Genomic DNA, 14,906 nt, shown 5'->3' with positions numbered 1-14,906 from the left:
AAGCATCAAATACGAGAAGCCGTTAAGCACCGATACGTAGCTTCCTGACAGATTAAAACTGTGTGCTGGACCGAGACTCGAGTCTTGGTAGACCACTTGACTGTGAAAGGCAAAGGTCCCGAGTTCGAGTCTCGGTCCAGCACACAGTTTCAATCTGTCAGGAAGTTTCATATCAGCGCACACTCCGCTGCAGAGTGTAAATCTCATTCTGGAAACATCCCCTAGGCTGTGGCTAAGCCATGTCTCCGCAATATCCTTTCTTCCAGGAGTGCCAGTTCTGCAAGTTTCGCAGAAGAGCTTCTGTGAAGTTTGGAAGGTAGGAGACGAGGTACTGGCAGAATTGAAGCTGTGAGGACGAGTCGTGAGTCGTGCTTGGGTAGCTCAGTTGGCAGAGCACTTGCCCGCTAAAGGCAAAGGTCCCTAGTTCGAGTCTCGGTCCGGCACACAGTTTTAATCTGTCAGTAAGTTTCATATCAACGCACACTCCGCTGCAGAGTGAAAATCCCATTCTGGATACCGATACGTAGTTTCCCGTCTTTTTATTATAAACAAATCGGATCAAAAACGACACATTTTCATGAGATCCATTTACGTAAAGCAGTTTATATTTACAACGTGCGCTATAATAAGAAACCACCAAGTACATTTAATTTCATATACATTATCCAATATGGCATCTCCTAAGTTCTGCTTGTGGTGTAAAAGCGATGCTGCATCCCACTGGTCAAGTTCCTCTCCGCGAGGCATAAGTCTGAAGTGGTAGACTCTTCCTTTCACGCTCTGCAACGTATTGAACTATGGAACTGCACTCTCTGACGTCACTAGCTCCCTGTTCACGAACGTTTCCACGTCCCGTGAGAGGACGGCTCTCGCCCTCGTTATCGGGCTGTGGGACGGTTTACGGGTTGCGGGCAGGCCGCGTGGCGGTGGCGGTGGTCACGGCCGCGTGAGGCTGGCGCGCGGGGGCGGAGCTGACCTTGCCAAGGATGCGTGACGTCAGCGGAGGCCGCTCGGAAGGCGGCAGGGTCGGCGGCCGCAGCGGCGGCGGCGGCGGCACTCCGGCAGCTGAGCCAAAGGGGCCGGCAGCCGAGCCTCGGCCCGCGCGTCTGTGCGCGGCGCAAGCGGTATAGTAGGCAGCCTCATGTGCGTCTTCTTGCTTTCGCTGCGCGTTCACTGATATATTAGCCTACGACCGACTACCCACACAAAATCCATTTCTACAGTTTATTTTTCACCTGTATATCTTGAAAGTTGCTTGTCAAACGGCCACATTCATTCTGTCAATAATGTCATTCAGCAGCTCCCGAATTTATCTTTGCTAATACCCTGTGAGCAAAATGTATGAGACAGGCGAAATACCCTCAGACTTCAAGAAGAATATAATCATTCCAATCCCAAAGAAAGCAGGTGCTGACAGATGTGAAAATTACCGAACAATCAGTTTAATATAATAAATCACGGATGCAAAATACTAACGCGAATTCTTTACAGACGAATGGAAAAACTGTTGGAAGCCGACCTCGGGGAAGATCAGTTTGGATTCCGTAGGAATATTGGAACACGTGAGGCAATACTGACTCTACGACTTATCTTAGAAGCTAGAATAAGGAAAGGCAAACCTACGTTTCTAGCATTTGTAGACTTAGAGAAAGCTTTTGACAATGTTGACTGGAATACTCTCTTTAAAATTCTAAAGGTGGCAGGGGTAAAATACAGGGAGCGAAAAGCTATTTACAATTTGTACAGAAACCAGATGGCAGTTATAAGAGTCGAGGGGCATGAAAAGGAAGCAGTGGTTGGGAAGGGAGTGAGACAGGGCTGTAGCCTCTCCCCGATGTTATTCAATCTGTATATTGAACAAGCAGTGAAGGAAACAAAAGAAAAATTCGGAGTGGGTATTAAAGTCCATGGAGAAGAAATAAAAACTTTGAGGTTCGCCAATGACATTGTAATTCGGTCAGAGACAGCAAAGGACTTGGAAGAGCAGTTGAACGGAATGGACAGTGTCTTGAAAGGAGGGTATAAGATGAACGTCAACAAAAGCAAAACAAGGATAATGGAATGTTGTCGAATTAAGTCGGGTGATGCTGAGGGAATTAGATTAGGAAATGAGACACTTAAAGTAGTAAAGGAGTTTTACTATTTGGGGTGCAAAATAACTGATGATGGTCGAAGTAGAGAGGATATAAAATATAGACTGGCAATGACAGGGAAAGTCTTTCTGATGAAGAGAAATTTGTTAACATCGAGTATAGATTAAGTGTCAGGAAGTCGTTTCTGAAAGTATTTGTATGGAGCGTAGCCATGTATGGAAGTGAAACATGGACGATAACTAGTTTGGAGAAGAAGAGAATAGAAGCTTTCGAAATGTGGTGCTACAGAAGAACGCTGAAGATTAGATGGGTAGATCATATAACTAATGCGGAGGTACTGAATAGGATTGGGGAGAAGTTTGTGGCACAACTTGACTAGAAGAAGGGATCGGTTGGTAGGACATGTTCTGAGGCATCAGGGGATCACCAATTTAGTATTGGAGGGCAGCGTGGAGGGTAAAAATCGTAGAGGGAGACCAAGAGATGAATACACTAAGCAGATTCAGAAGGATGTAGGCTGCAGTAGGTACTGGGAGATGAAGAAGCTTGCACAGGATAGAGTAGCATGGAGAGCTGCATCAAACCAGTCTCAGGTCTGAAGACCACAACAACAACAATACCCTGTAAAAAAAGCCTGTGCAACCATTATCGCTGTATATCGTACTAATTTTACTGAATTTTTCTTTTTGTATCTACATCAGTACTCTGCACGCCTTAGCCGCTCGGGATTAGCCGAGCGGTCTAAGGCGCTGCAGTCATGGACTCTGCGGCTGGTCCCGGCGGAGTTTCGAGTCCTTCCTCGGGCATGAGTGTGTGTGTTTGTCCTCAGAGTAATTTAGGTTAAGTAGTGTGTAAGCTTAGGAACTGATGACCTTAACGGTTAAGTCCCGTAAGATTTCACACACATTTGAACTTTTTTTCTGCACGCCTACTTTCAGTATGTGGTGGAGGGTACTTTATGAGGCACTGTCACTTCCTCCCTTTCCTGTTCCAGACACTAGTGATTCGTGGGAAGAGCGACTGCAGGCAAGCCTGCGCGTGTCCTCGAATCTCTCTACTTTTATCATCATACTCTTTTCGCGACATATACGTAGGAGGAAGCAATATATCGGTTTAATCTTCTAGGAATGTAGACGCTTAATAGGAGACCATACCGTGTAGCAGATCGCCTGTCTTGTAGTGTCTGTCACTGGAGTTCACTGAACATTTGCCGGAAGCTTTCGTGGCTGGCCGCTGTGGCCGAGCGGGTCTAGGCGCTTCAGTCCAGAACCGCGCTACTGCTACGGTCGCAGGTTCGAATCCTGCCTAGGGCATGGATGTGTGTGATGTCCTTAGTTAGGTTTAAGTAGTTCTAAGTTCTAGGGGACTGATGAAAAATGGCTCTGAGCACTATGGGACTTAACTGCTGTGGTCATCAGCCCCCTAGAACTTAGAGCTTCCAGACTGAAGCCCTAGAACCGCTCGGCCACCCCGGCCGGCGGGACTGATGACCTCAGATGTTAAGTCCCATAGTGCTCAGAGCCATTTGATCCATTTTGAAGATTTCGTGCTTGCTACATAAATCTGTAACGAAACGTGCTGATCTTCTTTGGATTTTCTCTATGTCCTCTGTCAATCCAGTCCGGTGCAGATCCCAAACTTATGAAAAATATTCAAGTACTGTTCGAACACACTGTTTATAAATCTTATTTGATGGACTATATTTCCTGATAATTTTTTCAGTGAACCTCAGTCTGGAATCTGTCTTACCTGCGAGTAATTATACAGAGTGATTCAACTGCCACTACCGACAGGTTTCATGCAATCTGGAACGTCTTCAGAATTCATGTGCAAGATTTTCATTTCTCTTGTTTGGTATGTGTAAACTATTAGTTCTGCAGAAAAAAGTGAACAGGACCTTTTTTGTAGTAAATTTAATGTAGTCAAATTTTGTACTGGAATATAAATGTAGGTTTGTCTTTGCTATCTTCTAAGATAAGCACTAGGGTTAGCATTGTTCCGCGTGTTCTAACATTTCTACGAAACCCAAACTGATCTTCCCCGAGGTCGGCTTCTACCAGGTTTTCCATTCGTCTGTAATGAATTCGTGTCAGTATTTTGCAGCTGTGAGTTATTAAATTCATCTTGAAGTCTGAGGGTATATCGTCTTTCTTATACGTCTTGCTCACCAATTTGATACTTTCGATGTTTTCAAACTGTGAAAATATTTAGAAACAAAGCGTGGCATGAGCGTTTGAGTGTAGTCCAGGTTCCTGTCTCTGTCCTCATTGAGTGAATGGGAAATACCAGTGCAAAATTTCCAGCAAAACATTATGTGGCCGTTGGAGGCCATTTCTTGACGCGTTGCCTGTTGGCGCTCGTCCCGAGATCTTCTACCAGGGTATCGACTTCAATCCGCTATCAACATTGAGGGGGAATCCTTGGCAGTGTTTGCTACTTGTGCCGGCGAAACACCAGGGAAACCCCTTAACGATCTTCGGTCCAAGATGCAGAGACAAGCGCCGACAGGCAACACGTCGAAATTCCCTATGTTTTACAGGCCAAAAGTGCTGCAGTATTACGTTTTAGGTGGCTACGTTGTTGCTGACAGCGAGGTTCCGCCAATATTTACTGTTGGCAATGAAATGAGGCTTCGCAGACGTACCTGTGCGGTAGCCGGCGTTGGAGAGGTAGGTGGCGAAGGAGCGCGTCTCGTGGCTGGCCTGCCACTGCGGCGACGAGCAGTTGTCGTTGTTGGTGTAGACGTGGTGGTTGTGCACGTACATGCCGGTCAGCAGGCTGGAGCGCGACGGGCAGCACATAGGCGTCGTCACGTACGCGTGCCGGAACTCGGCGCCGCCGTCGCGCAGCAGGCGCAGCGTGCGCGGCATGAAGTTCAGCGAGCCTGCCGTAGCACAGCACGACGCGTCACACCATTACGTTCAGCGCGATACTAACGCAAGACATTTTCCGTAAATATAGCTGCACAGGTTCAATCTACACTGAAGCGCCAAAGAAACTGATATAGGCATGCATTTTCAAATACAGAGATATGTAAAATGGTTCAAATGGCTCTGAGCACTATGGGACTTAACATCTATGGTCATCAGTCCCCTAGAACTACTTAAACCTAACCAACCTAAGGACAGCACACAACACCCAGTCATCACGAGGCAGAGAAAATCCCTGACCCCGCCGGGAATCGAACCCTGGAACCCGGGCATACAGAGATATGTAAAAAGGTAGAATACTGCGCTGTTCGACAACGCCTATATAAGACAAGTGTCCGGCGCAGGTTATCGAGATTTAAGTGAGTTTAAACTAGGTGTTATACTCGGCGCAAGAGCTATGGGACACAGTATCTCCGAGGGAGCGGTGAAGTGGGGATTCTCCCCTACGACTATTTCACGAGTGTACCGTGAATATCATCTCCTTCATCCTTGTGGCGGAAAAGATCCTGCAAGAACAGCACCAACGACGACTGAAGAGAATCGTTCAACGTGACAGAAGTGCAACCCTGCCCCAAATTGCTGCAGATTTCAATTCTGGGCCATCAACAAGTGTCAGAGTGCGAACCATTGAACGAAACATCATCAATATGGGCTTTCGGAGCCGAAGGCGCATTCGTGTATGCTTCGTGACCGTACGACACAAAGCTTTAAGCCTCCCTGGGCCCGTCAATACCGACATTGGGCTGTTGATGACTGGAAACATGTTAGATGAATCCATGGATCCTGCGTGTCAGCAGGGAACTGTTCAAGTTGGTGGAGCCTCTATAATGGTATGGGGCGTTTGGAATTGGAGTGATACGGGACCCCTGATACGTCTACATCCAACCCTGACAGGTGACACGTACGTAAGCATCCTGTCTGATCACCTGCATCCAATCATGTCCATTGCGCATTCCGACGGACTTGAGCAATTCCAGCAGGACGATGCGACACACCACACGTCCAGAATTGCTACAGAGTGGCTCCAGGAATACTCTTTTGTATTTAAACAGTTCCGATGGCCACCAAACTCTCCAGACATTAACGTTATTGAGCATATCTGGGATGCCTTGCGACGTGCTGTTCAGAAGAGATCTCCAGCCACTTGTACTCTTACGGATTTATTGACAGCAGTGCAGGATTCATGATGTGAATTCCCTCCAGCAATACTTCAGACATTAGTTGAGTCCGTGCCACATCGTGTAGCAGCACTTCTGCGAGCTCGCGGGGGCCTTACACGATATTAGACAGGTATACCAGTTTCCTTGGCTTCTCAGTGTATTTAAAGAACGGAATCACGGAACCATCACAAACTGCCGTAATCTGTACTTATTTGGTGGGCAACCAGTTTCGGCCAAGCGACCATCTCCGAGTCACGGATTAACAGTAAATCATATTGAGTAATAATGTATAAGATAATGGGTGCTTGTGTATGCGACAGATCTGCAACTGATAATAACTATGTATTTGACGGCAAGGAATCTTCCTTTTAACTCGACGTAATGTTAATCCGTAACTTGAAGATGTTCACTTGATCGACACTGGCTGTCCAGGAACAAATACACATTACAGCGGCCTCTGGTGGTTCTGTGACGCCGTATCACAAATGCAAGAAAACGTTTTTTTTTTTCAGCTGCTTGTTTGTAATCCTTGTACGCACTGAACGCAGAATATTGGTGAAGTGGGGTATGGCGCGGACAGTGGCGTATGGTGCGGAAATGTGGCAACTGCATCAGTAAAACCCTGAGACTAAAGAAATCGTTTTGTATGGACTCCTCTTGCGATGTACTACGGTGCTGGGGCGCTAGGTTTTCGATATGTACCAAGCCTGTACACATGCACCTGCAAATTGAAACTTGATTATATAATTCTTTTTCGGAGGTGATATGAAATATTAAGACTACATCTCACATTTCTGTGTCCAATGGGGCCACGTACGTGCTCCAACAACTTGTCGAGGAAAATTACAAGAAATATCATGGCCAACAGTGTGCAGCACAGTTTACCACTATCAGAGGTCATATTACACTCGAATCAAAGGAAGAAAATGGATGCCTATGTAACAGTGGCGGCCGGTTATCGTGTGCTAATATGCTACAGAACACCGTGAATATCATACTAGAATTATGCCATTTCCCTTCGAACGGGAGCTGGAAATCGCAATAAAATTACGCAATTTCTCTTCGAATGCCAGTGGGGAATCGCACTAAAGTTGCGCCATTTCTCTTCGAATATGTGCTGGTATCCAAATACAAAGGACAAAAATATGTTTTGTAGCACTCTGTCTGCGATAGTTAGAAACCAGTGTTGAGTGCTGAAACGATAGTCAGCTGCACTATGATCCACTCAGACAAAGGGCGCAGCTGTCTGTTTTCGAATGTGCATGCTCTTATCCGATGTCATCTTTTCTGGCAGTCAGAGTGCTATATTGCTCACAGCACCAGGAGAGTATTTTTCTTTGAAGCCGCGTGTAGGTATGTGCGATTTTTGAGGAGCTGCAGTCATAACTGCATAGTGGGTGAGTGATTTAACGCACAGACTGGCAGTCCATTGACGCAGGTTCGCTTCCTGCAATTATCAACATTTCTTTTGATTTTATTTTATTCGTCGCAAAATTTAAATGTACTTAATTCAATTTATATATGTAAAATTAATATTTCCAATTTACACTGAAGCGCCAAAGAAACTGGTATAGGCATCATATTCAAATACAGAGATATGTAATCAGGCAGAATACTGCGCTGCGATCGACAACGCCTATATAAGCCTATATAAGATGACAAGTGTCTGGCGCAGTTGTTAGCTAGGTTATTGCTACCACAATGGCAGGTTATGAAGATTCAAGTAAGTCTGAACGTAGTGTTACAGCCGGCGCACGAGCGATGGGACGCAGCATCTCCGAGGTGAAACATCAAATGTCCGACATCGCTGCGACTGGAAAAAGATGATGCAAAAACGGGACCAATAACAAGAGAATCGTTCAATGTCACAGAAGAGCAATACTTCCGCAAATTTCTGCATATTTCACAGTGCTGACCCATCAACAAGTGTCAGCGTGCGATCTATTCAACGAAACATCATCGATAGGGGGCTTTCGGTGCCCGAGGCCCATTCGTGCACCCTTGATGCACGACACAAAACTTTACTCCTCGCTTGGGGCCGTCAGCACCAAAATTGGACTGTTGATGACTGGAAACATGTTGTCTGGTCGCACGAGTCTCGTTTCAAAATGTATCGAGCGATTGGGCGTGTACAAGTATGGAGACAACCTCATGAATCCATGGACCCTGCATGGCAGCAGAGCTGTTGGAGGCTGCGGGGCGAGTGCTTTTGGAGTGATATGGGGCTCCTGATACGTCTAGACACGACTCTGACAGGTGACACATAAGTAAGCATCCTGTCTAATCACCTGCATCCACTCATGTCCATTATACATTCCGACGGACTTGGGCAATTCCAACAGCACAATCCGACATACCCATACGTCCTGAATTGCTACAGAGCGGATCCAGTAGCAGTCTTGCGAGTTTAAACAACTCCGCTGGCCACCAAACTTATCAGAAATGAACCTTAATGAGCACATCTGTGATGCCTTGCAACGTGCTTTCCAGAAGAGATCTCTACCCCCACGCATTCTTACGGATTTATGGACAGTCCTCAGGATTCATAATGTCAGTTCCCTCCATCGGTATTTCAGACATTAGCCGAGTCCACGCCACGTCGTGCTGCGGCACTTCTGCGTGCTCGCGGGGGCCCTACACGATATTAGGCGGATTGTAAAACGTGTATATTTTTATTGTCTATTGTCAAGCCACAATTTATGAAAAGTGTTTATATTTTATTAATAGGATTAAGTAGGAATAATTAATATTTATCAGTTTGGAAATAATTTTGGTAGCAGGGAATATCTGCACCAAAGTATTGTTGGCGGGAAAGACCGCACAATGATATAATTTTAAAAAGGGCGGGAGAGACCGCGTATGGATACATTTTCAGAAAAGAGCGGGAAAGACCGCGCATTGATACATTTTGTAATGGTAGCAGGGATTGTCTGCACCAGAAAGCATTGTTGGCGGGAGAGACCGCACTTTAGCGTTCGTAGGAAGTCAGTAGTAGGCGAGAAGTGAAGCGAGTCGGTAGCAGGTCTGAAGCGAGAGGTTGAGAGGAGCGGTGTGACTGCCAGCCAACAGGCATGATTTACAAGAGATTCTAAACGGATGTATAGATACATCAGCTAACTATTATCATAAGAGGAACTAATATTATTGAATTTTTTTTTTGAGAAACTAAAGGCTACTGAAGATACGTTTGCGCAATGCTAGTTGTAAGATTATTGTAAAAAGTAAGTCCCATTTGAACGTTTGTAAAATCGTTTCATTGCCAACAGTAAATATTTGAAGAATTGTTTTCAGAATAGAATTAATTTTTGGCAGCAATATTGTATTACTGATTACAATCCATCCCAAAAACCATCAACGTAAAACTTTGAAAAATTTTATTGTTGTCAAGAAAAAGTTTAAGTATGAAATACGTAACTTCAGTCAAATTAATTAAAGAATAACGTCAGCTTTGCTATTAAAGAATAACGTTAGCTTTGCTATTAAAGAATAACGTCAGCTTTGGTAATAAATACCGCCACTTATTATGACAGCCCACCAGCAGCTAACAGAGTATAGTAAAACAGAGTAAGTATATCCACATCACAGTTCGATGTAGCAGTCATATGGCGATCGAGTAACAGTAAAAAAGATAAGGAACAATTTTGGGTTATTGCAGATAACGACTGAGGGCCACGACGACGACACATAGTATGTTTCGTCGAAATAATCACAGCAAATCACTTTTAATAAGCAGCAATTAAATTTGTATGCGAAGATTGCACTTATCATTACTGAGAAAGAGAATTAATTTGAAAGGGAAGATTTCATTTGTTATCATTAAGCAAGAGGTAGAAATCCTAAAGGAACGTTTCAAAGGTTATTGTAGAAGGGAAGGTTGCGTAACAAAAGCGATATAGAGTAGACGGGAAGGTTTCAGGGTGTACCAGTTTCTTTGGCTCTTCAGCGTATACAGGGTGTTACAAAAAGGTACGGCCAAACTTTCAGGAAACATTCCTCAAACACAAATAAAGAAAAGATGTTATGTGGACATGTGCCTAGAAACGCTTAATTTCCATGTTAGAGCTCATTTTAGTTTCGTCAGTATGTACTGTACTTCCTCGATTCACCGCTAGTTGGCCCAATTGAAGGAAGGTAATGCTGACTTCGGCGCTTGTGTTGACGTGCGACTCATTCCTCTACAGTACTAGCATCAAGCACATCAGTACGTAGCATCAACAGGTTAGTGTTCATCACGAACGTGGTTTTGCAGTCAGTGCAATGTTTACAAATGCGGAGTTGGCAGATGCCCAATTGATGTATGGATTAGCATGGGGCAATAGTCGTGGCGCGGTACGTTTGTATCGAGACAGATTTCCAGAACGAAGGTGTGCCGACAGGAAGACGTTCGAAGCAATTGATCGGCGTCTTAGGGAGCAAGGAACAGTCCAGCCTATGACTCGCGACTGGGGAAGACCTAGAACGACGAGGATACCTGCAATGGACGAGGCAATTCTTCGTCCAGTTGACGATAACCCTAATGTCAGCGTCAAAGAAGTTGCTACTGTACAAGGTAACATTGACCACGTCACTGTGTGATGAGTGCTACGGGAGAACCAGTTGTTTCCGTACCATGTACAGCGTGTGCAGGCACTATCAGCAACTGATTGGCCTCCACGGGTACACTTCTGCGAATGGTTCATCCAAAAATGTGTCAATCCCCATTTCAGTGCAAATGTTCTCTTTACGGATGAGGCTTCATTCCAACGTGATAAAATTGTAAATTTTCACAATCAACATGTGTGGGCTGATGAGAATCCGCACGCAATTGTGCAATCACGTCATCAACACAGATTTTCTGTGAACGTTGGGGCAGGCATTGTTGGTGATGTCTTGATTGGACCCCATGTTCTTCCACCTACGCTTAATGGAGCACGTTATCATGATTTCATACGGGATACTCTACCTGTGCAGCTAGAACATGTGCCTTTACAAGTACGACACAACATGTGGTTCACTCACGATGGAGCTCCTGCACATTTCAGTCGAAGAGTTCGTACGCTTCTCAACAACAGATTCGGTGACCGATGGATTGGTAGAGGCGGACCAATTCCGTGGCCTCCACGCTCTCCTGACCTCAACCCTCTTGACTTTCATTTATGGGGGCATTTGAAAGCTCTTATCTACGCAACCCCGGTACGAAATGTAGAGAGTCTTCGTGCTCGTATTGTGGACGGCTGTGATACAATACGCCATTCTCCAGGGCTGCATGAGCGCATCAGGGATTCCATGCGACGGAGGGTGGATGCATGTATCCTCGCGAACGGAGGACATTTTGAACATTTCCTGTAGCAAAGTGTTTGAAGTCACGCTGGTACGTTCTGTTGCTGTGTGTTTCCACTCCATGATTAATGTGATTTGAAGAGAAGTAATAAAATGAGCTCTCACATGGAAAGTAAGCGTTACCGGACAAATGTCCACGTAACATATTTTCTTTCTTTGTGTGTGAGGAATGTTTTCTGAAAGTTTGGCCGTACGTTTTTGTAACACACTGTATACAAAGAAAAGTTTACAGGTGAGCACGGGTGGTTACCGAGCTCGACGTCCTGGTCGTCGGTGAGGAAGAGTATGATGTTGGGGCGGCGCTCCTTGTGCGGGGGCTGCGGCCCACCGTGGGCGCGCGAGCGCCGCTGCTGCGCGAACAGGTCGTCGGGCCGGCGGCGCGCGCCGCTCACCGCCAACAACGTCGCCAGCAGCGCCAGCACCAGCACCAGGGGCAGGGGTCGTCGCATCCTCACTGGCCGGCTGTGCGTCTCGCCGTCACCGTCACCGTCACCTCACCGCCTCACTGCATCTGGAAACCGACACCCTCTTAGTTACTGCCGTATCTCCACGTTACAGTTACGTCTTGAGCTGCAAACCAGAAAGTTTACGAGAATACCGCTTAAAATGATTATGTATATTGTGGCTCAGCAACATATGACAAACCAGTATCGTCCGACCATTATACAAAAGGCGGCCGAGAGTATAATAAACTGCAACAATTTTAATGAAGATCAGAAATACACATTTACTACAGGATGGGGAAAGGGGTAAGGAGTGTGGGTGTGTGTGTGTGTGTGGGGGGGGGGGGGGGAGGGGAGGAATTACACATCGAACAGAAGAAGGACGCTTGACGCATTTATTGAGGTGGGAGCGGCAGTTGCAAACGTCGCGCCAGCTGACGTCAGTCGGTGCCTACGGGAAATAAGGGGTCCGCAACGACTTGTGACGTTACACTAGATATCTTCTCCGACATACATCGCGAACGTTTCGCTACATTTGGGACCAGGTGGGAAATCAATATCTCAATGAAAAGGTACCCAATAAATTCCTTAACTTCACCAGAAATACCGAGAGCGTAACTCTCTTTAAACACGGCTACGAAGTAACAAAGTGGTCTCAAACAGTAACTCGCTTCCCGATGGAGAAGTTAGCTGCAACTCGTAAGACATGTAGTGTCAGGTGCTGCGACGTACGCCACGGGGCCCGGATATCTCGTTGGCTCCGGTCCCCCGGCGAGCCGCAGCTGCCCAATTCGCCTTCCCGCTCAAGCGTCACTTCGCCCCTATTTGGAAGCATGCGGACGCTACTGCCGCGCCTGCATAAGCGGAACACTGTACCAACCCTAGCATTCAGGAGATTGTTTACTCCTGATGACGACGGTGGAGCAAGCTGTCGAAAGCTCGAGTATTTCATTCGTAATGACGCCGTTTGAAACCCGAGGACGTTTATTCAGTCTGCGCAGTGCAAGAATCTTCACTCTCGAAACTCCGTCTCCATATATCTCTTTATTATTCTTAGACGATCATTAATCCACATTTAATATTACTGGTCTAGGACTGGCAAGTCTATCCACTGTAGCGGAGGCACGCTAAGTTCCTAAATGTCTCACTGAGCCGTGGCAGGAAATTGCTGTTTTGAAGAGCGCGCCGTAGCGCGTTGTGTGAAGCAGTCGCCCATCGTTCCTGGCGGCGGCGCCGCTGTGGCAATCGCAGCTTTGGTGTCTTCCTCTAGTTGGAATGCGGAAAGGTTGCCTGTTCACGTGCATCTAAGGGGCGCTATGAGCTCTGTATAGGTGAGTCGGTCAGTCGAGGCGAGTCTAGTCAGTTGGTCAGCCGGCTCAGTGTGGGGCAGTCAGTGTTGTCTGTCGTCGGAGTGCCAGTATGAGTGTCGTTTGAATCAAACCTTAAGCCAGAAAATGAGAATCTTGCCACTCCGCCAGTAACAGAACTCAGCTAGTGGTCGCCTGGTCGGGGCTGAGTTCCTACATCTGAGTCTGCGCGTTAGATCGCCAGTCTGCTCGAGTTGCTCGGGTAACGATCATTGGCGGTTGCATTGGTCGGTTGGTGGGTCGCGCACTGAGACACGAGATGACTTGTCCGTCTTGAGCGTCGGCGCATGTGAGGTCCCCACGTGAGTCCAGCGGGCAGCGCCGTATAGAAAGGGGTAGTGGCTTCGCGGTTCACAAGAGAGCAACAGGAGCGGAACCACGACATTGGGCTGGCCCGGGCGAGCTGCGACGCCGCGCGACGGGAGATCGGCGCGCCTTCCTGCGTCCATTGAAGCGGCTGGCAGCGGACGGTTCGGGAGAGCGTTGCGGGTGCTGCGCCGGGTCTTCGCCAGAAATCGCAGTTTATTAGAATTTAAGTGACTGGAGATACGTTGTTTCATTTACCTGTTAAATTCTACTCGTTTTCTTGGTGAGATCACCAGCCGCTTTGTTTTGGGGCCGTCCCACCATTCTTCTCCGTTTGCCCACCCGCGGCAGGGCGGTTATTGTGAATTGGGTGGTCCGTTTTTCGCTTGTGGAATTGGGGAGGTCTAGAACAATCTGAGGTTTGGGTTGTTTAGTAACCCCTCCCCCCCCCCCCCCCCCCCACTGTCAATCTGCCATACGTTAACAGCTGCCTCTGTCATGTTTGTCGGATTCGGTGTTAACGAATTTATTGCTTAAAGGCCGAATTCTTGAAATATGTTTCTATCTTGCTTATCATCTTGCGAGGTGGTATATGTGTAATGTAGAGCATGTTGTACATTTTATGCAAGTCTGCATTTTATGGGTTTTATTTAAATAATCATTTTAGGTTATAAGCTTGCCACCCTTCCACCGTAAGAGTCTTTTAAAAAAATAAACAAATTGCACTGTAGGTGTCAAATAATTTGAGGGTTGTACCATTTCCATTCCTCTTACGGGGTGCATAGTTTACATGTTTGTATGAGTTGTTAAAATTTTTGTTTAAAGTAATCTGGTGTGTTGCAGATTTGCACCAGTGTACTCTTTCAGAGATTGTTGTGAGCGGTCATGACAACGGCCGTGTTGAGAGGGAGCAGGCAAGCTTCTCAGCCCGAAGGCTCATACTGTTAATATTGTTCTTGCCTCTAAATAAAACTGTAACTTGATATTTCGAGGGTGCTTTTCTGCTTATAATTTTAAGTCTGTTTTGAAAAGGCTTTTAGGAATAAAATTCACATTTGTTAGATTGTGACTTGATATTTCGAGTGTGCTTTTCTGCTTATAGTTTTAAATCTGTTTTGAAAAAGCTTTTAGGAATAAATTCATATTTTCTAGAAGCAATTTTCCATCAGTTACTTCCTGGCAACTACTTCCACGCTCACCTAGTGTGATTAAATGGGTCAATGTTCATGTTGAATCGCCAGTAAATAAAGTAAATTATTTAAGAAAAGATTTTGAAAGTAAATGCACG

General features: G+C 46.2%; 1 protein-coding gene and 1 long non-coding RNA gene across 2 annotated transcripts in view; both read right to left on the bottom strand.

Moving 5' to 3' along the window:
- LOC124774601 (extracellular sulfatase SULF-1 homolog) overlaps window positions 1-11,861 on the bottom strand; it is a 449,198-nt gene extending 437,337 nt beyond the window's left edge. The window contains exons 1-2 of the mRNA XM_047249494.1: window positions 11,753-11,861; window positions 4,738-4,977 (exon numbers count right to left, since the gene is read on the bottom strand). Coding sequence (XP_047105450.1) covers window positions 4,738-4,963 — 226 coding nt within the window. The 5' untranslated portion in view covers window positions 4,964-4,977; window positions 11,753-11,861. The remainder of the gene's footprint in view (window positions 1-4,737; window positions 4,978-11,752) is intronic.
- Window positions 11,862-11,899: 38 nt separating this feature from the next.
- The window catches only part of LOC124774590, a 344,364-nt gene continuing 341,357 nt past the window's right edge, over window positions 11,900-14,906 (bottom strand). The window contains exon 3 of the long non-coding RNA XR_007015386.1: window positions 11,900-12,013. This is a non-coding gene — a long non-coding RNA (uncharacterized LOC124774590). The remainder of the gene's footprint in view (window positions 12,014-14,906) is intronic.

The sequence above is a fragment of the Schistocerca piceifrons genome, chromosome 2 (genome assembly GCF_021461385.2).
Source record: "Schistocerca piceifrons isolate TAMUIC-IGC-003096 chromosome 2, iqSchPice1.1, whole genome shotgun sequence".
NCBI lineage: Eukaryota > Metazoa > Arthropoda > Insecta > Orthoptera > Acrididae > Schistocerca > Schistocerca piceifrons.
The sequence above is the reverse complement of the archived record's forward strand: the minus strand, read 5'-3'. Positions and strand labels throughout refer to the sequence as shown.